This window comes from Apodemus sylvaticus, chromosome 7 (genome assembly GCF_947179515.1).
Source record: "Apodemus sylvaticus chromosome 7, mApoSyl1.1, whole genome shotgun sequence".
Lineage (NCBI taxonomy): Eukaryota > Metazoa > Chordata > Mammalia > Rodentia > Muridae > Apodemus > Apodemus sylvaticus.
Window position 1 is genome coordinate 58247347 of NC_067478.1, and position 24238 is coordinate 58271584.

The following is a 24238-nucleotide window of genomic DNA, read 5'->3' on the forward strand; positions in this document are numbered from 1 at the left end:
GAAAAGAGTTACATCACACACATCCCACATCTATGTCACTGAGACAGATACAGAAGAATTCTACTGACCTACTAGCATTAACAGTGAAAATTGGACAGTGGGTATTTTAATTTTTTAATAAGTAATACATACAATTCTTTTCTTTCACTAATGCAACAAACATGAATGGAAAACTTGAATTACTGCAAAGAGTTTGCCATGGATTGAATGCCTGTATCCCCAGAGCTCATATGTTAATGTAGTGGTGGTGGTGAAGTTGTTAGTTCAGAGTCCCTGGCTCCCTCTCCCCCTCCCTCTCTCTATCCTTCTCCCTCTCCCTCTCTCCTTCTCCTTCTCTCTTTCCCTCTTTCTTTTCCCCTCCCCTCCTTCTCCCTCTCTTCCCCCTCTCCCCTCTCTCTTCCCTCTCTCCTCGCTCTCTTCTCCCTCTCCTTCCCCCTCCCTCTCTCCTTCCCCCTTCTCCTTTCTCCCTCCCCTTCCTCTCCCCCTCTCTTTCCCTCTCCCTCTCTCTTTCCCTTTCCCTCTCTCTTTTCCTCTCCCTTTCTCCCTTCTCCTCCCTTTCCCTCTCTCCCTCTCTCTCTCTTTCCCCCTCCCCTTCCCTCTCCCTCTCTTTTCTCTTCCCCCTCCCTCTCCCTCTATCCCTCTCTCTCTTTCTCCCTCCCTCCCTCTCTCTTCCTCTTTCCCTCTCTCTTTCCACCTACCTCCCCCCCCTCTTTGCCTCCTTCCCTCCCTCCCCCTCTGCTATCTATCTCCTGTGCATGTATGTAGCAGGGACTTAGAAACAATGATTCACTGTCACCTCCACTACTCTGAGTACACAATTTTGATGCTTTTGGTCAAGGGCAGCCCCCTGCCCCCATTCCCTGAGGAAATGATATAAGGATTCAGCAGACTCTACGTATAAGCCCATACTGCAGAAAACCTGAGTTCAGTACCCTGGACTCATGTTGGGCATCTCATAACCACTTGTAATCATAACTTGCAACTCTGTGGGTACCACATTCTGTGCACATATACATACATACATACATACATACATACATACATACATATATACATACATAAAAATAAATATATATATATTTAATTTGAAATAAAAGGGATTAACACCCATCTCTTTTACTTGAAGCCATCTCTCCTGATGATCTTTCCCATAATACCTAGAGCACCCCACCCCCACCCCAAGGCACCATCATGCTGCCTCTGGCATGATGTACCATCCCTCCTAATCCTCTCCCCTCAGGGCCTGATCATGGACACCAGACCCTTTATCTTAGTAAGACTTACTCTGAGAGGTCATTGGTTTCAACACTCTTCTCCATGAACCAACCAAACCTGCATTTTCTTTTTACTATTATATTTGGAGAATGATGAGTTCTGAGCACTCAGTTCTCCTAGGCAGGGTTAGTGCCCAGCAGGGGAGAAAGAGACCTGGGCTCCCTGGGCTCCCTGGGCTCCCTGGGCTCCCAGCTCTCCACTGCTCGAAAACATGGGATTGTGCACTTACCAGACCACAGACATGCAGGCAGCCTGATCTCAGAGCTCCCTGGTTTCCAAACCCGAGAGATGAACAGTCGAGCTGTGACTGTTTACCATAGTAGGCAGAACAGAGTCTGTCCATACCAAATCTCAACGTGCCAAAACATAAATTGTGTTTTAAGCAGCAAATTCTATCACCAAAGCACATGATAAAAGTGGGTGTGAGGCCTGGTTATCAGTTGGATTAGTATCTGAAATAATTCAGAGGAGAAACATGCTGTGTGCCTTAGACCGGGAGGTACAAAGGCTCAGCTCCACACAGCTCATACCTCACCGGCTCTCTACCAGCGCTCAGGAAAGAAAAAAAAATCCAACAAGATGCCTACCCGTGACTCATCCACTTTATCTCCAGTATCTCCAGATACAAAGCCTTCCTTTACTAAGAGAGCGCTATGCAGTGGTAAACATGAATCAAAGTCCCATATCCTCACCCCAACCCTGAAAAAGCATGTGGTCAGGATGGGCCTGGGGTGGCATCAAAGCAACTGGGACTCAGCACTAAAGGAAACACTTCTGGGTTTTGCACAGGGACAGTGTAAATGCCTACAGTATGATACAAATGTAGAACGGATCTGCACATGTAGAATGTCTTAGGACTTCTATTGCTGTGAAGAGACACCATGACCACAGCAACTCTTATAAAGAAAAACATTAATTAGGGCTGGCTCACAAGAGGTTTAGTACATTGTAATCATGGTGGCAAGAATTGCCTTGTGTAGGCCAACACGTTTGCTGGAGAGATAGAAGAAAGTTTTCAATCTCTACAGGCAGCAGGAAGAGTGTGTGCAGAGAGACACTGGGCCTGGTTTGTGTGCTTGAAATTTCAAAGCCTGCCCCTAGTGACGCACTTCCTCCAACAAAGCCACACCCACTCCAATAAGGCCACACCTACTCCAACAAGGCCACAACTACTCCACCAAGGCCATATCTCTTAATGCCCCTAAGCTTTCAAAAGTGAGTCTCTGAAGGGCATTCTTATTCAAACCACCACCCAAGGTCAGAAATGAATACACTCGCAAAAGCAGCAAGCGAAAACCACTCCAGGAAGGAGGACGGACACCATAGTGTCCCCAGGAGCCGGCAGTATTCTGCTTCATCTCTAGGTAGTGCTGATGCAGATATTCGTGGTGACAGTCGTCTACAAACCATGCATAGACACTCTGTACATGCGGTGTATAAATACAGAAGTAAAGAGCAGAGTGAAACCAACACGTTCCTACTACAGCACCATGTCTTCTGACATTTATGTAAATCTCACGGGCGATATAATTAGCAATTATTTCATCTTTAGCAAGAGGATTTTTGAAGCAACACATACGTCATAACATTTTGGGCCGAGAACTCCACAGGCATACAACACCGCAAGTGGTTAACCTAAGCATTTGAAACTCCTTCTTAGTGTGTCCAAATTTAGGTGCCAGTTCTGTTGGTGGTGGATTATGTTCCCTGGAGGAGGTATGTTCATCCCCATCACATTTTAAAAAGTACATTTGAGCAGAGAAGTCAAAGAAGAAAACTGAATAATGCAGCCACATCTGTTCATTGCACAAGAGGCACACTGGCTGGAGCAGTGATTACACATGCTGCTCTCCGCTCTCCAGGCTGATTTACGAGCCCACTCAAGAGACACCGGCATCTTGCCATTCTGGCAAAAGCTTGTCAGTGCTTCTCCTCGTGAGAAACAGAGATAGATAGCGCCCTGGGGCTACTGTAGCTGGGCTCTGAGGCCTGTGTGGAGAGGGGGCAACACCACAACCCTCATTTGGAGTGTACTTAGGTTGACTGCAAGCAGCACAGGCTTTGTTGGCCTCATGCATCTGTGGGGTAGCAAAGGAAGAGACAGGGTGTACAGCACCAACCTCCAACACTTTGCAGTCACACCAGTCGTGTCTAAGAACTCACTCCTACTTACAACTCCTTCCAAGGCAAAAAATAAACCCATGGTTCTTTGAACTTTTACAACCTAGTAAGTATGAACTTGGGTATATTTCCATGCCTCCTGCTACATTTTAGGGGCTTCCTGTGTTTATTAGTATGAGTCACTTGTTCAATTCTATTCTTCCATAAAACTGGCCTTCTTGTTAGATTGCAAGACTACACATTTCATTAAATACATTATTCCCTTATATTTTGGCTTCCTTGTAAATATTTTCCCGAATCTACTTCTAGTTTACTTTATGTCTCTGTCTCTCTGTATATGTCCTGTCTCTTTCTGTGTATCTCTGACTCTCTCCTTTTCTGTCTCTGTCACTCTCACTGTGTGTGTGTGTGTGTGTGTAAAAACCACTAGAGTTGGAGTTATCAGCAGTTGTGAGCTTTATAATGTGTGTGCTGGGAGCCAGACTCCAGTCCTGAGCAAGAGGACTTTAGCAGCTGTTAGCTCTTTAGCAGCTAACAGCTGAGCCATCTCTCCAGCCCCTCCACTGCTGGTCTTAATTATATTATTTGCTAAACAGTAGTTGCCTTTTTTTTTTTTTGAACTCTAGAACATCTGTATTACATAGGTCACTGGATTGGTTAACACTTCTGTTTCCACTGAATTACAATTTATACCAAATAAAGATTTCTCTTCTGAGATTTTTTTTTTATTTTATCCCCTACAGGCATTAATCCATCTGAAATGTATTTTTGTCTTTGGTACAAGGATAGAGTGCCAAACTTTATTTTCTTCTATCTGGATAAAAATGAAGCCAACATGTGTTGAAGTGAATTTGTTTTTCAGTGCAGATCTACAATCTTACTTTTATCATAAACCAAAAGTATATTTATCTTTCAGCACCCGAGTTCCTGTTCTAGACCTATGCAAACGATTTCTGAATCTTTTTGTTTTGGTTAGCAGTCTTACATTGCAACCCAGGCTGATCTGGAGCTTACTGGGTAGCTCAGGTAGGCCTCAAACTTGTGGCAATCCTTCTGATTTCAGCCCCACCCCTACCCCATCCCCACCCCCACCCCACCCAAGTGCAGGGATTACAGGCAGGAGCAGCCATGCCTGACTGGATTCAAAACCCTACTAGCATATAGACACTATGGTATGTTAACAGACCTTCTTGTGGAATGTTAGCTAGCTCTCTAATTCATCTGTAATCCCTGTTAATTTTCTAATTGGGCATCAGATAAGTCTAGAGATAAATATATAACTAACCTTTTCTTATGTGAGTTCTTATTCAGGCACACTGTATATTTTGCATCTGTTCAGACATTGCTTCATGCTCAACAAGATATTACATATTCTTTTCTAAAACTTTCATTTTTAAAAAAGTACTTGGTTATTGTTGTGAGTGAAACCACTCTAGTTTTATTCCATGGGACATATTGTTCATATATGGAATGTCTTTTGAGTTTATTTATTCAGTATCTGCCCATCTTATCAAATCATGTGACACATGCCAATTCCAGTTGCTTTTTTCTTTTCTTTAGGATCTCGTGGTGAATAACCATCTCTTTACTAAAACCACATATTTTGCTGATTCCATTTTCTCACACCCTAGGGTTTGTCAGACCTTCCAGATAACATTAACTAGTAACACCCACGGTGGGCACTACTGTTTCAGTCTTGATTTACTACAATTTGAATATGTCTCATAGTAGACTTTTTATTTAGAGATAGATTTGTTGGGGTTTTTGGAAATATGCCTTATTGTATTTAAGGATTTTTCTATTTTTATTAGTTGTTGCTGCTAAAATTTAGAAAATGCCTTGATAGTATGCTTTCCTCCTTTGTTAATTATATAAGGGCTAAAGAGGTGGCTCAGAGTTAAGAGTGCACACTGCTTCTGCAGAGAAATCTGTGCCCAGGACCCAACACCCATGCCACATGGCTCAGAACCACCTGTTAACTGCAGCTTCTGAAGGCAGGACACCCTCTTTTGGACTTCTTGGACACCTGCACTCACTTTGCATACCTGCATGTACACACACACACACATACACACACACACACATTTTTAAATGATTTTTAAAAAGTAGGGCTAGAGGAGAGACAGTCCAGTGGTTTAGAGCTCTAGCTGCTCTTCCAGAGGACCCAGGTTCACTTCCCAGGACCCACACGGTGCTTCACACTTATCTATAACTCCAGTCCTGCGGAATATGATGCCTTCTTCTGGTCTCTGTGGGCACAGGGTATGCATATGGTACAAAGACATACATCCAGGCAAAATGCCCATACAAATAATACTAAAAATAAATATTTTTAAGAGTAATATAAATTGCATTCACGCATTTCCTAATGCTGGCCCACACTTGAATTCCTAGAATAGAGATGCCCACAGCCTCAGTGCATTGCTTACTACATTACTGGGCATCATTTATTAAGATCATAGTTCAAATTTTGTACTTATTTCCTTTTTATGAATTATTTATATTGCATACATAGATGTGTGCACCATGCCAATAGCTCATGTGTCAGGTCAGAGGACATCTTTCAGGACTGGCCTTTTCTTTATCCCCTATATGGCTTCCAGGGATAGGACTCAGATTATTAGGCTTGGCGGCAAGTAAGCCATCTTGCCAACCCTCTTATTTTCATGATACCAGCCCACCTCGTTAAGGGAGGTAACATTTTTATACATTGATTCTTCAGCAATGAACTGAGGCTTTAGTCTTGGTACTCTGCTGAAAGGTAAATTTTTGATAGCACATATTAATTGCACGAAAGGGTTTCATCGTGATACGTTCTCATTTGCAGATGCTATATTCTCATCCTTTCCTCCCATTCTTTTCCTCCTCTTCCTCATTCTCCAGCCCTAGTAGTTCCCCCTTAATTTCATGCCCTTCTTTTATAATGGATCTTTGCTTTTCTGATACAGGGTCTCACTGCATAGCCTCAGAGAGTGTTGAATTCAAAGTAATTGTCCTATCTCAGCCTCTTGAATGATGGGATTTCAGTCATAAGCCACCACACCCAACAATTTTTTAAATTATATTTGTTTATTTGCAACGGAGTCGCGCGGGGGGGGGGGGGGGCATATATAGAAGTCAGAGAACTTTGCAAACTGGTTCTCTTCTCCACCAAGTGGGTTCTGTGGGTCACACTCGGGACACCAGACTTGGCAGCACCTCTACTCACTATGGAGTCTGGCTGGCCCTTAATCCTTTTTAATTAAAGAAAAGGATATAGCTATAAAGCCATATATTTTATGCTATTGCATGCAACATTCTTAGAACCTCAGCTTTTATATTACACATAGCATTTATTTTTAAAGTGTTAGGAAGCATCTTCAGGCAAGAGAGATCCTGAGAGACATACGACCATAATAATGAATAAAATGAAGGCTACCATAAAAGCAGAAAGCGGGAACTCTGCAGTTCTAACAAGCCTGAGGTACTTGGAATGGCCATAAGCACTGACTGTGGACAGTGGACACAGTGCTCTGTCCGATAGTAAATTTAGAGTCAATCTCGTGAAAGATTTAAAGTTAAATAGCTCAGTCAGTGATCAAGGAAAAGCTGAGGATGGTGGCATTTGTCTGAATTCCTAGAGATACTCTTTAAAATATATGCAAATACAGACTGGAGTGGCTCAGAGCACTTGCCTAGCATAAGCAAAGGCTGGTTCAATCCTAACACAGTGAATGTGTGGTGGTGTGTGTTGACATATGGTGGCAGAACATGAGTATGTGAGTGTCTGTACCCGTGCGTGCTCATGAGGAACCCAGAGCAAGATGGCTGACATCTTTCTCTACTGCTCCTTGCCTTATTGTCTTGAGGCATGGTCTATCACTGAATCTGAGACTCTTCTCTCCTGGTAGGCTGGCTTACCAGTAAGATTCTGGGATCCACCTCTATCTATTCCACAATGCTGGGGTTACAGGTACACAAGACTGTGCCTGGACTTTTACAAGGGTGTTGGGGATTTGAACTCAGGTCTTTATACTGGAAAAGCAAGTGCTTTTTTTCTTATAGAGCCATCTCCCCAGCCTCTAGTCTTTCTTCTTTGATGACAGTAGTTTCAAAGCCTGCCCATGTTCTTCTGCATGAATTTATATAGAAATTTTTTTTCACTGTTTTCTAGATAACAGGGCTTTATTGTCTTCTTTACATTGAAGGTTATCAGGGATAAATTTCTCAATTAATTAAGTTCAGCAATTAATCTCAATTAATTAAGCTTAATTATTCAGCACTTAAGCTATTTTGGTTATTTTAAAATTATTTCTAATTTTATTGGATGTTGCTATAAAGACAAGTAATTTCTGAATTTCTCAAGACTTTCTTAGTAATCAAGCAGATTATAAGTCCTTAGAATATTCTACTGGGTATATGAAAAAATTCTGTTTTTTACCTTATAATTATATACATATGAAAAAACTGAGTTTGCTAGCTAGATATAGTACTGTACATAATAATTCCAGCACTCTTGTCCTGAGTGTGTAGTAGTAATTCCAGTGCTTGGAAACTGAGACAGAAGGGTCATGAGGTCCAAGCCAGACTTTCCAAGTAAGTAAGTAAGTAAGTAAGTAAATAGTTTGTTGATTATAAATTAGAACCAACCCTGAAAAAGTACTAAACTCTCTATTTTTATTAAATTGTATTTGTAGTTCTATTGATTTTAATAAGCTTATCAATATAGTTCTGATTCATAAAATGTTATTTATAATGCATTTTATAGTGTTTTTTACCCTAAACTCCTAGGGCCCTCATACTCAGTAGGCAAATACTCTACCACTGCACTATCCCCACTTTCATTATGTCTTTATCTCTTCACTGTCAACATTCTTTTTAAGTTACAGCTTTATTTTAGAGTGGGAAAAATGGCTCAGTAGGTGAGGGTACGTGTGCCAAGCTGCTGATTTGAATTTGATCCCTGGAAGGAGAAGAATGACTTCAGCAATTTGCCCTCTGACCTCACTTTTCTCTCACACACACACACACACACACACACACACACACACACACACACAAATAAATTTTAAAAATTTAAACCTTTAAAAATACTTTTCTAGATACATTATAGATAAGTAATTTAAATTTTTTTACTTAACATAAAGTCTCAGAGGACTTTAATGGGGAAATCTAATCCACTCATACTTAGTGTAATAATGAGAACTCATGATCTTATTGGCTTCCTTTACTAATTGTTTATTCTTTTCACTTTATTTTTATACAGTGATCAAATTTCCCTTTCTGTTTCCTTCATTTGGCTTATTTTATAGATTTCTGGCTACTTTCCCCTTTCTGTTGCTCACAACCAAATATTTTTTTGCCAAGTTATGAAAACTAGACATGTATTTCCTTCCACCAAAATATTCTGTTCCTCCTCTGCTTCGTTCCTCACACCAAACCTCAAGATTGCTTTCATTTCTCCTCCACCAATATAGCCTCTCTCCATGGGAGAACACTGGAATGTTTCTTTTCTTCCCACCCACCCCCAAGCCCAGATCTGCTGAGATCTGCTTACTATTTTTAGTACTAGACTATAGAAGAGCTGTCAAGGCAGATGGTGATGTGATCTACTCAAGAAGGGAAAAGACTTGCAGAGTGTCAGGCCAAAGGCCCTTCACAAACAGAAGGACAAGTATCTCTTGTCTGAATAGCAGGTATTGAAATACATCTTGATTTGGGTTCAGTCTTCTGTTTTTGCTTTAATTTCTTCTGAGATATTATACTCTTTTGGACCTTCCCAACTCTTCTAGTAACATGGAATTTAACTAACCACCACCAAGTAAATGGGAACACATTTTTAGATCCTTCTGTAAAACTTAGTGAGACAGAGGCTGGAGGAGTAGGTTGGTTGATAGAGCGTTTGCCTAGCAAACACAGAGCCCTGGTTCCATATTCAGCACTCTATATACTTAGTGTGCTGGTACACACTTGTCATCCCAGCACTTGAGAGGTAGAGGCATGAGGATTAGAAGATCAAAGACATTGTCTACTTCACAGTAAGTTTGAGGTCAACACTGTGCTGACTTAGGAAACAAGTAATACCCAGGCACGGTGGTGTCCACCTTTAATCCCAGCACTTGGACAGCAGAGGCAGCAGACACCTCTGTGAGTGCAAGGCCAGACTGATCTACATAGTGGGTCCCAGTCCAATCAAGGTTCCATAGTTAGACTTCATGTCAAAACAAAAGCAAAAACAACAACAAAACAAACAACATAAACCCATCAAACAACAAGAAGAATAACCAAGAAGTTTAAGTGGAGGCTCAAGCTGCAGGTCTGCCTGGGTCCATTTCCACATTGCCCTTTTTTCCCTCCCTGACGGCCAGTTTCCATGTTGTAGTTCCTGTGTAGTTAGTGAGCAGACCATTGTCAGGGCAATTTTTTCTCCTACTCCTCTCTAAGGGAATGTGTACACTTTGCCTCATTCTTGTAGCATGGAAATACACCATGCCTGTGAGTGTGTTCTCTCACTACTGATGCCTCCCAGAACTCAGACCCAAGTCCCTCTCCATCCCAGAAACTCCTTACTTTGTCTCTTCTGTCACACACATGCTCTTCTGGATTCTTCTTAAACATTTATTATCAATGGCGCCTGCTTTATCCAACTCATCTCTTGAAAATCTAGAGCTCAAAATTATGCTTTTGGTTCAGAAAAGCAAGCAAGCAAACAAACATGTGAGTTACACCTTTCCTCTCTATGAGTAGATCACCTCAGGTATTTTGTTAAGACAACCGGAAGTTGGTATGATGGTTCCTGTTGTGAGCTTGATGAGATCTAGAATGACTTTTGGACTTCTGAGCCTGTCTGCAGGGAGTTATATTTCTTATATTAATTGGTGTAAGAAGACCCATTTTGATTCTGGAAGGAACCATTCCCTGGGCAGAAGATCCTGGAGTATATAAAATGGATGAAGAGAATTAAGCAGCTGCTTCCTGGCTGTGTGTACTGTGTGATCAGTTGCCGCCAACTCTGCTGCTTTGGCTTCTTGCCAGAACACACCAGACCCCTCAATGGTAAGCGAGAGTAAACCCCTTCTCTCTTAGGTTGTTTCAGTCAGGCCTTTTCATTACAGCACCAAGAAGTTAAGACACTCATCTAATATACATGACTATTCCTAGACTTGGACTAACCACAGATCTACCATCCTTTAAGCACATGGCTATTTGAGAAGGGTCTTAAAAACAGGAATTGAGCTTTCTTTCTCTTCCGGTCCCAGGCACTGTGGGAGCCTAGGGTTACCACATGGCCAAGTCTAAGATCCAAAACACACACAACCAGTCCCTCAAATGGCACAGAAATGGCATCAAGAAACCCCGGTCACAAATATATGAATCTAAGGGGGTTGACCCCAACTTCCTAAGGAACATGCACTTACTTTGCCAAGAAGCATAACAAGAAAGGGCTGAAGAAGATGCAGGCCAACAATGCAAAAGCAAAGGCAGTGGGTGCACGAGGAGAGGCCATCAAGGCCCTTGTGAAGCCTCAGGCCATCAAGCCCAAGATGCCAAAGGGCCCCAGCTGTTAGCCATTTGGCTTTCATCGCTCACCCCAAGCTTGGGAAGAGGATTCAAAGGCCAAGGGTCATAGGCTCTGCCAACCAAAGTCCAAGGCTCAAACCAAGGCAGAGGCCAAAGCTCCAGCTAAGGCCCAGGCTTCAGCTCCAGCCCAGGCTCCCAAAGGTGCCCAGGCCCCCGTGATGGCCCCATAGAAAAGGCCAGTGTGGAAGATAGTTGAACTGTGACACACCTACCTACATGCTATTTGCAGATGACCAGTGTCCTTCTATTTTTACAAATAAACTTGATGCTAGATCTGTTAAAAAACCAAACAAAAAAACAAAACCAGGAATTTGAATGTTCTTAGCTCAATATACAGTTATTCATACAGCCATAGGTTGGTATTTGGGTATCCCTCACATGCAAGGTGACTTATTCTTTCTTCAGCACACTTCCTTAAGACAGTTAATATTTTACTTATTTCACAGATGAGAGACCAAGAGCTTTACTTGCCTTTACAAGGTCACACGGGTAATGACCCATCAGCTCCTTCCTTACAGATTCTGTCAGCTATAAATGTAGCTACTGCTGCAATTAGCAACTGACACCATCTTTCACACGTTAACCCCTGCACCCCATGTGGGAAGCATCCTTCATACTCACCGTGTTTTCACTTTAGGAAGGTGCTCCGCTCAATCCCCATACTCCTCAGCTGTGTCTTGGGGTTACCAGCTCTGCTCTGAATCCTTTCACAGGGGCTGCTGAGATGGCTCAGCCAGTGACGGCACTCACTGCCGAGATCATTCCCCAAGTTAGTCTCTGACCTGTGCACGCCATTCCCGGAGGGCGCCAGGGACAAAGTGCAACCCATGAGTGAACAGGACTTGACAAAGCCTCTGAGTGCAAGGCATTCTTTCAAGAGTTTGGTCAAATGCTGCAGTATGTGACTTGAAATGGGTAGACTGGGGAGGTGGGGCAGCAGATGAGAGATGTCCACCTTTGAGTCTGGCAGGAGGTTCCATGTCCTGAGGCAAAGTTTATATCACTCACGATACTGAGGCCATGGTTTAAAAGCCTTTCACAAGTCCTCGACTATTGGACCCTAAAGAGAACCACCAAGCATGACATTTGCTAATTTACTCACACAGTTATGCACAAACGGAGAGTGTCAAGCAGAAACAAACAGTAAGCATTAGAAACATTTAGAGGAATCCAAATGACTAGGGTTACATCTAACAACACCAAGAGCAAAACTTACCGCTCCCCAGAAAAAGTTAGATATTAATGGCCCAGCATATAGCCAACCCAGTATCATTAAAATCACTATATACACCATTTAACCCTCAATTGGCCTTCTGGTTCAAGCACTGTTTGCACAAGCCCTTCCCCCTTTCTAACTAGGTCCTGCCTCCTCCCTCAGCCCCACCTCACTCTCAGCTCTGATCACTGAGGGCCTCTCCCTTAACACTTAGCTGGGATGGCACACTTAATTCTGTGTGCTTGATTAACACTACCATCTATTTAGCCTACTGGACAACAAGCTCCACCAGGACAAGGACATGGTTAAGTTCAGTACTTTATTCTTAGGTAGTACTTGGTCTTGGTCTTGCACAACCAAGCTCTTAAGAAATAACCCATTCAGGGCCAGGGGGTCTGGCTCCGCAGATAAAAGGGATTACCATGCAAAACAGACATCCTGAAGTTTGATTCCTGGAGTCCATATAAAAAGTTAGATGTGGGGCCATGTGGTAATCCCAGCCCTAGGACAAGATGGGAGGCAAAGACAGAATTGCCCAGAAGCTAAGGGAAGCCTAGAAAACTCAGTGCAGCTGCAGAAGAAAAGAAACACATGTCAACAAGGTGGAAGGCTAGAACTGACTCCTTAAAGCTGTTCTCTTTCAATCGTGACATAAAACACACACACACACACACACACACACACACCCCAAAATAAATAAGACAAGATTTGTGCCTGATACTAGACAAAGGGCCACAGGTGGGGAGCACATGGGTCCTAAGGGGAAGCTACTACTGCTGTTTTGATAAGAAGACATATTGTGAAGCTGCCATCTAAGTGTTCATATCTGTACAATAGTGCTGCTTCTTTCTGCAATGGGCAGCAGTTAATGAATGGTCAAGATACAGTGAGTGTCCTCTTTGCTCTCCGCTCTCCCATACTCTCTCACCTCTCTGCCCCTGGGGCTCTTCCCCCCTCCACGTGGTCATGGCCGGCCTCCTCTCTCTCTCTCTCTCTCTCTCTCTCTCCCCCTCTCTACCCGTCTCTACCACTAACTCCTATCCCCTATTCTGAATAAACTCTATTCTATACCAAAAAAAAAAAAAAAAAAAGATACAGTGAGTGGCTTGAGTACTCACCTCCACAAGGCTCAGAGAACATCACAGAAAGTGGGGAGAATGTTGTGAAATGCTGTCTTCTGAATGTGACCTGGACTTTATAGTCATAAAGGTACAGCAGCTATGGTCACCTGCATAAGATCAGGCAGTAAATAACTCTATCATGAATATGGAAGGCATTCATGAGACTCTATATCTAGCTGAGTTATTAACAACTGATGGATGACAGCAGAGTGTTTTGTGTGTGTGTGTGTGTGTGTGTGTGTGTGTGTGGTATGTATATGTGTATATGTATATGTGTGTGTTGTGTGTATATATGTGTGTGTGTGGTATGTATATGTTGTGTGTGTGTGGTATGAATATGTGGCATATATGTGTGTATATGTGTGTGGTGTGTGTATACATGTGTATGATGTATATATGTGTATGTGGTATGTATATGTTTGTGTGTGTGGTGTATGTGTATGGTGGGTATATGCATGTGTGTGGTGTATGTGTTGAGTGTATATATGTGTGGTGTGTATATGTTTGTGTGTTGTGGGTATATTTGTATGTATGATGTGTATATATGTGTGGTGTGTATATGTGTATGTGGTATGTATATGTGTGTGATCTGTATATATGTGTGTTTGTGTGTGTGGTATATATGTGTGTGTATATAAGTGTGTAAATATGTATGTGGTGTGTATATGTTTGTGTGTGTGGTGTGTATATGTATGTGTGGTGGCCATTGATGGCTTACTTATGTTCATGCAGGCAGCACTAAGTGGACACAGTGTGTTATTTAAGAAGAGTATAAACAGGAACCTAGATGGGGTACATGCTGGGACTGGGGCCTGGCAACTGCAGGTAAATGTAAACATATACATATAAAAGTGCCAAAGAACACAAAGTATTTAAAATAAGATTTTTTTAATATCTGGCTTTAAAAGAAGTTACTTTTTCTGTTTTCTGTGTATGAGTGTTTTGCCTATATGTATGCCTGTATGCCTGTGCCAGCAGAGGCAGAAGACATCATTTGATCCCCTAGGGCTGGAGTTACAGTGGGTGTGAGGTACAATGTGGGTGCTAGGAATCAAAACCAGGTCCTTTGAAAGAGCAGCCATCTTAACTGCTGAGCCATCTCTCACTAAAGTAAATAATTTTTCAAACAATCTGTCCAGTGAATGACTAAAATTAATAACCAGTCCACATAGTTTAGCAACTATGCATAGTATAGGGCAGAATTCCAATCCTGCTGATATGGTGAGAGGGGACAGACAAGTGTTAACAAAGATGCTAATATGGGTACCAGGGCTATCATAGAACTAAATTCACAGAACTAGGAAACATGACTAACATATGACACTTTATAAAAGCTGACAATCAGTCAGCTAGGCCCAAGTCAGAGGGGGAAAAGAACAGTAAAACACACTATGACAAGCATGGTAACTGAGTCTATCACCATTACCAAACACACTATGACAAGCATGGTAACTGAGTCTATCAGCATCACTAAACACACTATGACAAGCATGGTAACTGAGTCTATCAGCATTACTAAGCAGCCTCAGCCTCCCAAAACTTTCACTTGTCATGTCAGACAACCCACATGATACCAAGTTATTCTAATCCCCTTATAATAAGAGAGAGAGAGAGAGAGAGAGAGAGAGAGAGAGAGAGAGAGAGAGAGAGAGAGAGAGAATCCCAGAATACCTTTTAAAAAATACATTTGCACCTCCAAGGATGTCACTTAAACAACAAAGATGGGACTCCAGTTTACTGTACTGAGCTACTTAGCATTTATCCTGAAGTAGGGTTTCAAAGTTTACTGTGGGTAACCTGACCATCCATTTCTCCTGATATGTAATAGAAGAGGATTCTTTTCCTTAAGTAGTTAGCAGGTCACACAATACTGTGAAAATAAGAAAGGATCAAACAGATGCTTACTAAGACTACCAAATAACTGATAGTTTCAAATTTTACTTGAAATCAATTAATCATTCATTGGAACTGGAGCAGAATATAATTAATCATCTTAGTTTGATTGGTTCAAGCTTAATTCCACTAAAAATCATTATGAAACTCATCATGAACAGAGATTATAAATACAGTCTTGAGTAAACCTCTATATGAACTCGATCCATACTTAAAACACTTTTAATGAAAACATTTAAATATAGGTAGAAAACACAGTATGCTGAATTGTTAAGTACCCCATTGCCTAGTTTTGGTAATTGTCAACAATTACCAGCTCACAATGTTTTTTCAACTTACACTGGCCAACTCCAATTCTTCAGTTATTTTTACAGATATCTTAAGATACTAATCATCACTTCAATAATATTTCAGTTTGTATCTCTACGTGATATGGACTTCCTCTAAGAATGTAATCACCTGGTACTCTCACAAGGGGACTGCAGAGTGTAGCTCATGTGGCAGGACACACGCCCAGCATGCGTGAAGCCCTGGCTCAAACCCTAGCACCTAACAAAAAATTAAAACAAAATGTAGATACTAAAAAAAATTGTAATCCCTTATAATCACCAACTATCAAATAAAATTTCACATATTCCTAATGATCTTTTAAGTTTTCCCGTTGAAGAATACAATTAAGTCTCGGCAAACTAAGTCCCTTCTAAATAATCTTTTTCTTTGATTTTTAGTTGGTCACTTGCTCTGCAGTTCCCCCGAAGCCTGGATTGTGCGGCTGTCTCCCCTGTGCTTTTATTTGTTCCTTCTATTTTTAGGAAGTGGTGTCAGGTCTGGAAGCTTGATCTGGATATGTTTGGATTTGGTGGGTTTGCTCCTGAAGAGATGTGCTTCCATTAAGAGGTGTCCTTGGCCTGCTGTCTCTTCCTGGGGCCGACAGTGACTGGAGGGGGTCCTTTCCACCCCTTCATCCCTGAAAGGGAAAATGGCAACATCCTAATTTTGTATTTTCTTCAGTTTTTGGCCAGGATGGCTTTAAATTTTTCATATCCCAAAGGTAAGTATGAATTTGTAAAACCAGAGTTTCAAGCTCTTGAAGATATTATTTTTACTGTTGCTAAAATTATCTTCAAAGTACTTCCTGAATCACTATATAGACTGGTATGACAGATTTTTTTTTTCTTTTTCTTTTTGTACCTATCTTTCCCTACACCCAGAATTAACCATTTATCCAAGGAAGTCTGACTCCTTTTTAGAAAATAGTATTTGAAAAACCACAGCTGGAGCACTAAATGTTGGCCTTTATGAAATCAATGAAATAATGTTCTACTGTTGTTTCTAATAAATTTCTGTGGGGGCAATACATGCAGATTTTCAGCCCCTCATATTTAAGAAGAAAATCTCATAGTTTAACAGTCAACATAGTTTAACATTATCAACTTTTAAAATCAATGACCTTTCAAATACCTTTAATACAAAACTCTAGTTTTAAGACTGTATTATTAGACTTAGGATTTTCACAAACAATTGTTTAAAACAATGAACAATCTGGAACTTAAATATCCAAACAATGGGGACATGATTAATGTAAAAAGGCATGCAATGCCTCTATATGGTTAGATCAATACAACCATCAGAACAGTTAATATAACATCACTATTTTGCTAAATGAGAAAGGTGGATTATAATTATACTTTTAGACTTATGCATTTGCTCACATATTGTGCCCTGAAATCTTGACAGTGGAGATCAGAGCATCCGTTATCCCATGCCCAGCCGCCCATTTCACTTCAGGCTTAGAATGTGGTAACTCTGGAGCTGCCAAACCACACAGACACCTCCATCTGCTTCCAAGTTGCCAAAACTGTATTCTTTTTCTTCAGTTCACCTGCTCTGTGTTGGATTAGCCCTGTCATTTTCACAGGGATTTCGGGGCAGAGAAAGTAATAAACATTGCATTCAACCCTCTTGTATTTATCTAGTAGCCCGTTGCTTTAAAAAAAAAAAAAAAAACACATTCTGAAAAGCTTATCAGTTATAAATACACAAGTTTCTAATGAAAATAGCACATAGGTATATGTCTGTAAACACAAAGCATATGGGAATACAGAGAGTACAAGGGTTTAATCTGTGTCTCACTAGAGTTGGCTCTAGAAACAATAATGAAAATGTTAAACTAGTAATAAATGGGGAGGAAAAAAATCGACTGGAAGCCTTTATTTTTGTTGTTGCTGATGTGACTCTCCTGTTTGGAAACTTGTCTGCTCTGCTACCCAGCCTGGCTTCTATCTCAAGGGAACAAGCTTGCTGCCGCCACCTCCTAAGTAGTTAGAACTACTGGCATATGCCCTGTACCTGGCTTGAGAGTTCGTAATTGAGAATCTAAAATGCTAAAAAATTAAAAATAAAAAAAAAGTTGCACTCTGGGCAAAGTGATGATCTTTTGTTTCTGAGACAAAGTCCCCCCCCCCGCCCCCCAATAATCTCTTACAGCATTGGTGACTTCTCCAAAGATGATTTTTCCTTACCAGCTGCTTCAAACTGGCATCCTCCCTGCTCCCTGGCTTTGGGAAACCCTGACCCCTTAAGTTTGGAGAGTAACTATTTCCTTTGTATCTGTGAAGCAAATGAGAAGCTCTGAGACCTTTAATTAGAAATGTTCCAAGAGAACGTGAAGGCCTTTCAAGGACAAGCATGCACCTCACAGCTATCAAACATACCAGGTGAGAGCAACAATTAGGTCTTCAAAAAACAATAGCAGCCCAAGATATGATTTGGAAATAGAGAAAGGCTCACGTTTGGCAAATCTTCAGTTTTATATTCAACTATGAATGCAGCAAATTTGAAGTACCCAGACAACAAAGTGTTAAAGATACTGAGAAGCCAAGACTAATCTTAATCTTATAAAGCTGTCTTTTCCTTAGATAAATCCTTCCCCAGCCTGAATACTGCCTGGTGCTACGGAAATCATTAAATCCTGAAACTGTAATGAAATGTTTGTAAACTGGTGTTAAAATTTAGAAAACTATACCAAAAATAAATTCCAAACAAAATTTAAGCATCAACAAATTTGCAAATTTGGTAAAAATTAGCAGTTTCATGGAGAAACAAAACAAAACAAAACTCTCCCCCACACACAATTGTTAAGTAACTACTGTAAAAGTATGATAAAGCACGCACAAGTGTAAGTGGATTCCAGCAGTTGGAAGACAAAGGCAGTGAGTTCAAGGATAGCCACAGAGTGAGACTTCCACTTCAAAAAAAACAAAAATAAAAAACAAAAACAAAGGAAAAAACAAAGTATTACATATTTACTTATTTAATATATGCCAATATTTATAGCTAGTCTTAATTCTAAAATAGGAATTTGGGGAATATTATTCCATAAAAGGCACTATCCTGTGTACAAAATAATTTCTTTTGTAGGTAATATCACAATGTCAATTTTCTGCTTACAAATATACTACATCTGATAAGACAGGAAAATGTTAGTTCAGAATGTCAAATACATTTTCATTAGACCAAGTCTTTTGTGTGGGGGAACTGGCGGGGAGCTATGAATTGAAGACAAGATCTGTGCGCATGCTAGGTAATTACATTACCAGGATTGTTTAGGGAAGGAATCATGCATATAGCCTAGGTTGGTCTTTTCTTTCCCAATCCTCCTACATTAGCCTCCACAGTACTGAAATTACGGATAGGCACTACCACATCCAGATAAATTAGACATTAACAAAGCACTTAGCACTCAGACAGGACTTTGAGAACATAGAAAGAAGACTGCAAGTTTCCAGTTAGGTTCAGCTCTTTACTAGGATACGTCCTGTACACTGCCTAGAAACGGTGAGAAGCTGCTGCGCTTAGTAACTTTCAACATGCAGTATGTGTGTGCAACAATGGCAATCAACTCCTCACTGTGGCTCTGGACTGTAGTAGTGACGCTTGCACTTGTACAGCAGAGACCTTTCTGCTGAATAGTCCTTTACTTGACATGGTGGCTGCTTCTGACCGTTCTGAGTTCAAAGAGCATAGACCTCAAGTTGATTTCATCAAGTCTATTTATTAATGCATTTCAAGTTTCAAAAAACCTTACATCTTTGCACAATACTTTATTTTTTGCAGGTTTTAGTAAAAATTTCCAAAGTGAACAACAAAAAAAAGATACTGTATAAAACACAGTGGACATTAAACTGACAGTAGTATTAGATCTCACTGGTCCTGGTCCTTTCATTTTTTACCACATCTTGATTTGTAGTGGAAACAGTTCAGTGCATGTATCTCTTCAGAAAACATTTAACTTAGACTCAAAATAAAATAGGGCAGTGCGTAACTGCCAAAACCCTACCACAGGATAACATTACAAGCAAAAAATGTACATGTTCCAAAGTCTACCACACTCAAGAAGTTACTAAGAACTCTTGCAGAATAAAAGTCACCATTTTAGAAATGCAAACCCACTTCCAACCTTTGCACAGTCCAAAAACAAAGGCATTTGAATGATTTAAAGCAGTGTCATACACAGCTACCTACTTGTTGGGTTAGAATTATTTATAGTCTATCTGGGGTTTCATGTACAAAATTTGTCTCTAAATCATGTACAAAAAGCTGTTTTGAAAAAAGTCCCGCGTACTGTACAAGTTTACAAGGAGAGATCCCATTGTTTCTCTAGCGGTTTTGGCCTTGCTGGCTCGCGTCACATTGTGAGTGATTGTGTAAACCTTAGACTCTTAAGAAAAAAGGAAAAAAAAAGCCAAACACAGTAATCTTGTCAACCTTCTCTATTGCCTCCTATGTAAAGCCAAGAAGATCACTGCTGCTGACATCTAATTTAAGTGATGGAGCTGGAAAACAGAAGCAATGAATATGTCACAAGCTTACATTTTTTTAATGCCCCCTCCATTTTCTGCATAGCGATAAGCCTGTTAATACATTAAATGCTTTTGCTTTCTCTTTCTTTAAAAATGCCAATATTTATATCTGCATTAAAAAGAAGTTTGTAATGGGACACTGTGCTGTCTACCTTCATTGTTGCTAAAATGTCTTAGGGAAAAAAAAAACATCAGAAAACCTATCTACAATTTCAACTACCTGCTGAGCAAATCGCTCATCTCTAGTGGTTACCAGTGATCAGAGACAGTGTGCTGAAGAGCTGTGTGAATATTTCAGTGAAGACACTGATTTTTCTTTTCCATATCAGATAAAAACAGAATTAGCAGGCTTGAAGTATATGGAATACACAAAGGGATAAGCAGGCTACAAATAAAAATAATCATTTCCAACATAATTCCTACCAAAGCATGAAAAATTTCACCTAGCAATTTAAAAATGAAATTGATTTGCAAAGTATAAAATACTAGGCAGAAATCAGACATCTACGTAAAGAACTGACCCTGAAGCCAAATGCTGTTGCTGTCCAGTTTTTAAGCCATCAGCTGTGTTCTTCAGCACAGCTTCTCCTGCTCACAGCAGCCAAGTAACAAGGAAAAAGACATATGTAAGAACCAACTCCACCATAAGAAAAAGGGAAAATGATTCTCATTTCAAAACTGCCTGCATGAAGCATTACAGAATCCTGGACCACTGCACACTACCATTCTCTGTTATCCTGAGTATGTCAATTAAACAGTAATTTTTCATTAAGAGCGGAAAAATTTATAATACAAAGAAACATCCATATTGCAATTTCTGTTTATAATTGCACAGAGAAGTACAGTGTACGTAAGAAATACATGTCTGCATATAACAAGGTATGTACATTGGCAAGTGATGTATCCAATGTTGAGGTGGTCGAGCCTCCCAGCCTTGATTGGCAGTTGAAAAAAATATATTTCAATTTGTGATAAAAGTTTATCGAGAGCCAAGTCTGTCTGCAAGTGAAGAAAATGCAGCAACGAAGAACAGGGAACACGGGGCACATGATAATATTCTAAGACTTTGTGCCATTATATTAAAAATATCTGTCCATAAGAAAATTGGGTTCCTTTTCCATTCCCCCCCCCCAAATTGGACTTTTCAGGCGTTAAATTTTGAATAATTCCACCTGGTCTGGGGACATGATCTCTTGCCATTATTTCTTCAACTATTAACTGTGAGGGTTTCATTTGCAGATGATGACTTAACAAGTTTCTCTTTGGAGTGAAGGTTTCCCACTGTAGGCACTAGGAAGAACCAAGGCAAAGGCTGAGTTAGCGTCGCATGTGTCCCATTTGATAACTCTCCCGGGGCCGCTGCCGTGGGGGCTGTTGAATGGGCTGTGGTGGTCTCCTCCTCTTCAAAGTGCCTGCAACAAAAGCAAAACAGCTCACTGAGCACCACTGCCTAATCTTCAAAAGGGAAGCACTCTTTCACCAAGAAAGGCTATTCTTTGGCACTGACCAGCAGAAGTATGTGCCCTGTAACACAGTTTGCAGTTTTCTGGTGGCCATAACAAAATAAAATAAAATAAAAATTAATTTTAATATTTATTTTAACTAGGCCAATTCAAGTTAAAATACCAACCTTTGCATGTATTAAATATACAAATTACTAAAATATTTTACTATTTTATGTTAAGTCTTTAAGTCTGATCCATATTTAATATTTAATAGCACATTTCAGTAGAGATGAAGTGCATTTCAAGTACTTAAAGAATTAGACTGACCAGTCAAAATTATTATAGCTTTGAGAGCAGAATCTATTACTGGAGCCCTGACAGACACTTGAGGTCTGTCTGCATAGCAGGATGGTAAGTCACTCACATAGTCTGTCATGAAGACTTTAAAACAGTCCTTAAGTCAGCACTTTTATGAAGGCTTAACAAATGACGATCATTTTCAGATGTGTCAATACACAAGTCCAATGAAGGAGGACATCATGAAGGAGGACACCATGGCAACCATGCCTCAAACATGTCCTGTAGCTCTTGGAAATGTATTAAACTCACACGAGCCTGGGTTCTGACTCAGGAAACTTAAGTGAGTATATCAAATCAGACATCCTCCAACCCCACCATGACTCCTGGGCCAACACAGAAAAATTCAAGGGAACAGGTGAGGGGAAATTCAAAGTAGAAGAAATCACTCTGACTGGAGGCAAGGCTCTCCTGAGGAAGGGCTCACAACCCTGACTAAGCACACAACCCTGACTTCCTGGCCACTGTAATTTCTAGCCACACACACCTTGGAAAGGGGAAGGGGGAAACTGATAAGACTAACAAAATAGCGCTTCCTTTCCTGTCTTCTTCAAATGCTCAAAGTTGATTTGACCTAGCGTCAGTATCCTCCAGAGGAAAGGGTGGGGACTATTTGACAGGTTCTTAACACCAGAAGCTAAGACTCCCCTACATACAGACTTATATTTCTCAGTAAGCCTCATCTAGAGGAAACTGTTTCAAGAACACAGATATTACAAATAGAATCAGAGCCATTAACTATTTAAATACAAAGACCAATAATTTAAAGGCACCTTAACTACTGTAACAAGAACAAAGTATGGCAAGAGACTGAGACAGAAACAAGGAAGGAAGATCCAACCAAAAATCAAAATGTTGGTCAAATGTTTCTTAACACTCAGGATAGATCAGCATTATACTGTCAGTCAAACTAGATTAGACTGACTAACAATCACACAGCAATTCATCAAAAACAAAGCCCTCTCAACTCAGTTACTAAGGCCTCCTCGGGCTGTGTCCTCCCTGCCCGGCAGCTCCAGCTCTGCTCACAGCAGCACCCATTGCTCAGCACCTTACCTGGAAGTGGTTTAGGAGGCGGCAACTTTGGATTACTACTTGGAGTGTGAACACTGCAAATCTTGATAAATCCAGCCATTAACATGATCAGGGCAATTCCCATAAGCAGTACTGCCCACCAGTGAGCCTGACAGGAACAGAATTAAACTGTTTTAAGACAGCAGATACTAACATCCATCATACACAAATTAACAACTTTCAATTTCTGAATGTCCACATTGGCTTTAATGCAGATTATTATAACACTTATGCAATTACTATTAATTATTTCTAGCAAAACGCCTCTATCATCTGAGGCCTTATACAACTTACTAATAACTCTGTACTGTTTACCTAGTTCCTAAAATAAAAACACATGCTATGTCAAAACACCCCCAGTCACTTTTTCTGCATACATAAGCTCCCTCATATTAAAAAAAAAAAACTTTTGTTTTATCTTGAAATAAATCTCTAACATAATGAAAAGTTGTAAGCACAGTGCAAAGAACTTTCAAAAATCTGACCTAGAGTCAGCTTTATGCACCACATTACTCCCCATGAAAGGCCCATAACATGGGGCTCAATTGGTAAAGAGTCTGGCTTATCACCAAAATGAGGACCCAAGCTCAGATCCCTTGACACTAAAAAGCCAGGTGTAAAAGCATATACCTATAATCCCAGCACTGCAGAGCAGAGACAAGAGAATCTCTTGGGCTTGCTGGCCTGGCAGTTTTGTCAATCGGAAATCTACAGGTTCAGTGAAAGGCCCTATCTCAACAACAGCAAAAAGGGTGGAAAACTACCCCCAGCATCAAACTCTGGCCTCCCACATACATGCACATGCATACACAAACCACAGACAGATGGTTGGAGAGATGGGCAGACATATACACACAAATTCCTATAATCTAAGATATAAGAGTATTTTCCTGAATAGGCCTTGGCTATTGAAGATGTCTCACCACATCTTCAACACCATGTGCTGCTGGGCCCCACTGCTGTCCTTTAGTCTGAAAGGGTAACACAACTCCCTCTGGCCTTTAAGACTTAGACACTTGACATTTTCAGGGCAGTTGTTAATATAGGATTGTAATGACCTACTTTGAATTCTCTGGTGTTTCTTATGACCAGATTCTAAACAAGCATTGGGAGTATCACAAAAGGAATCTTGTACTCTTTTACCATGTCTTAACATGGGGGACATTACTCTGACTCCAGCACTCTGATGTTAACCTTGATTACTTGAATGTGATGTTACCAGACTTAATCAACAAGATACTTTTCCTTTGTAGAATCAGTAAGTATTTTATGGAGATGTAATTTGGAACTATGTATACATTCTATTCTCCATCA

General features: G+C 40.6%; 1 protein-coding gene across 2 annotated transcripts in view; it reads right to left on the bottom strand.

Annotated features, from left to right (window-relative positions):
• Window positions 1-19220: 19220 nt before the first annotated feature.
• Adam10 (ADAM metallopeptidase domain 10) overlaps window positions 19221-24238 on the bottom strand; it is a 116448-nt gene continuing 111430 nt past the window's right edge. For both annotated transcript variants that reach the window (XM_052187869.1, XM_052187870.1), the window contains 2 exons: window positions 22907-23033; window positions 19221-21460 (listed from right to left, as the gene is read on the bottom strand). In XM_052187869.1, coding sequence (XP_052043829.1) covers window positions 21366-21460; window positions 22907-23033 — 222 coding nt within the window. In that variant the 3' untranslated portion in view covers window positions 19221-21365. The remainder of the gene's footprint in view (window positions 21461-22906; window positions 23034-24238) is intronic.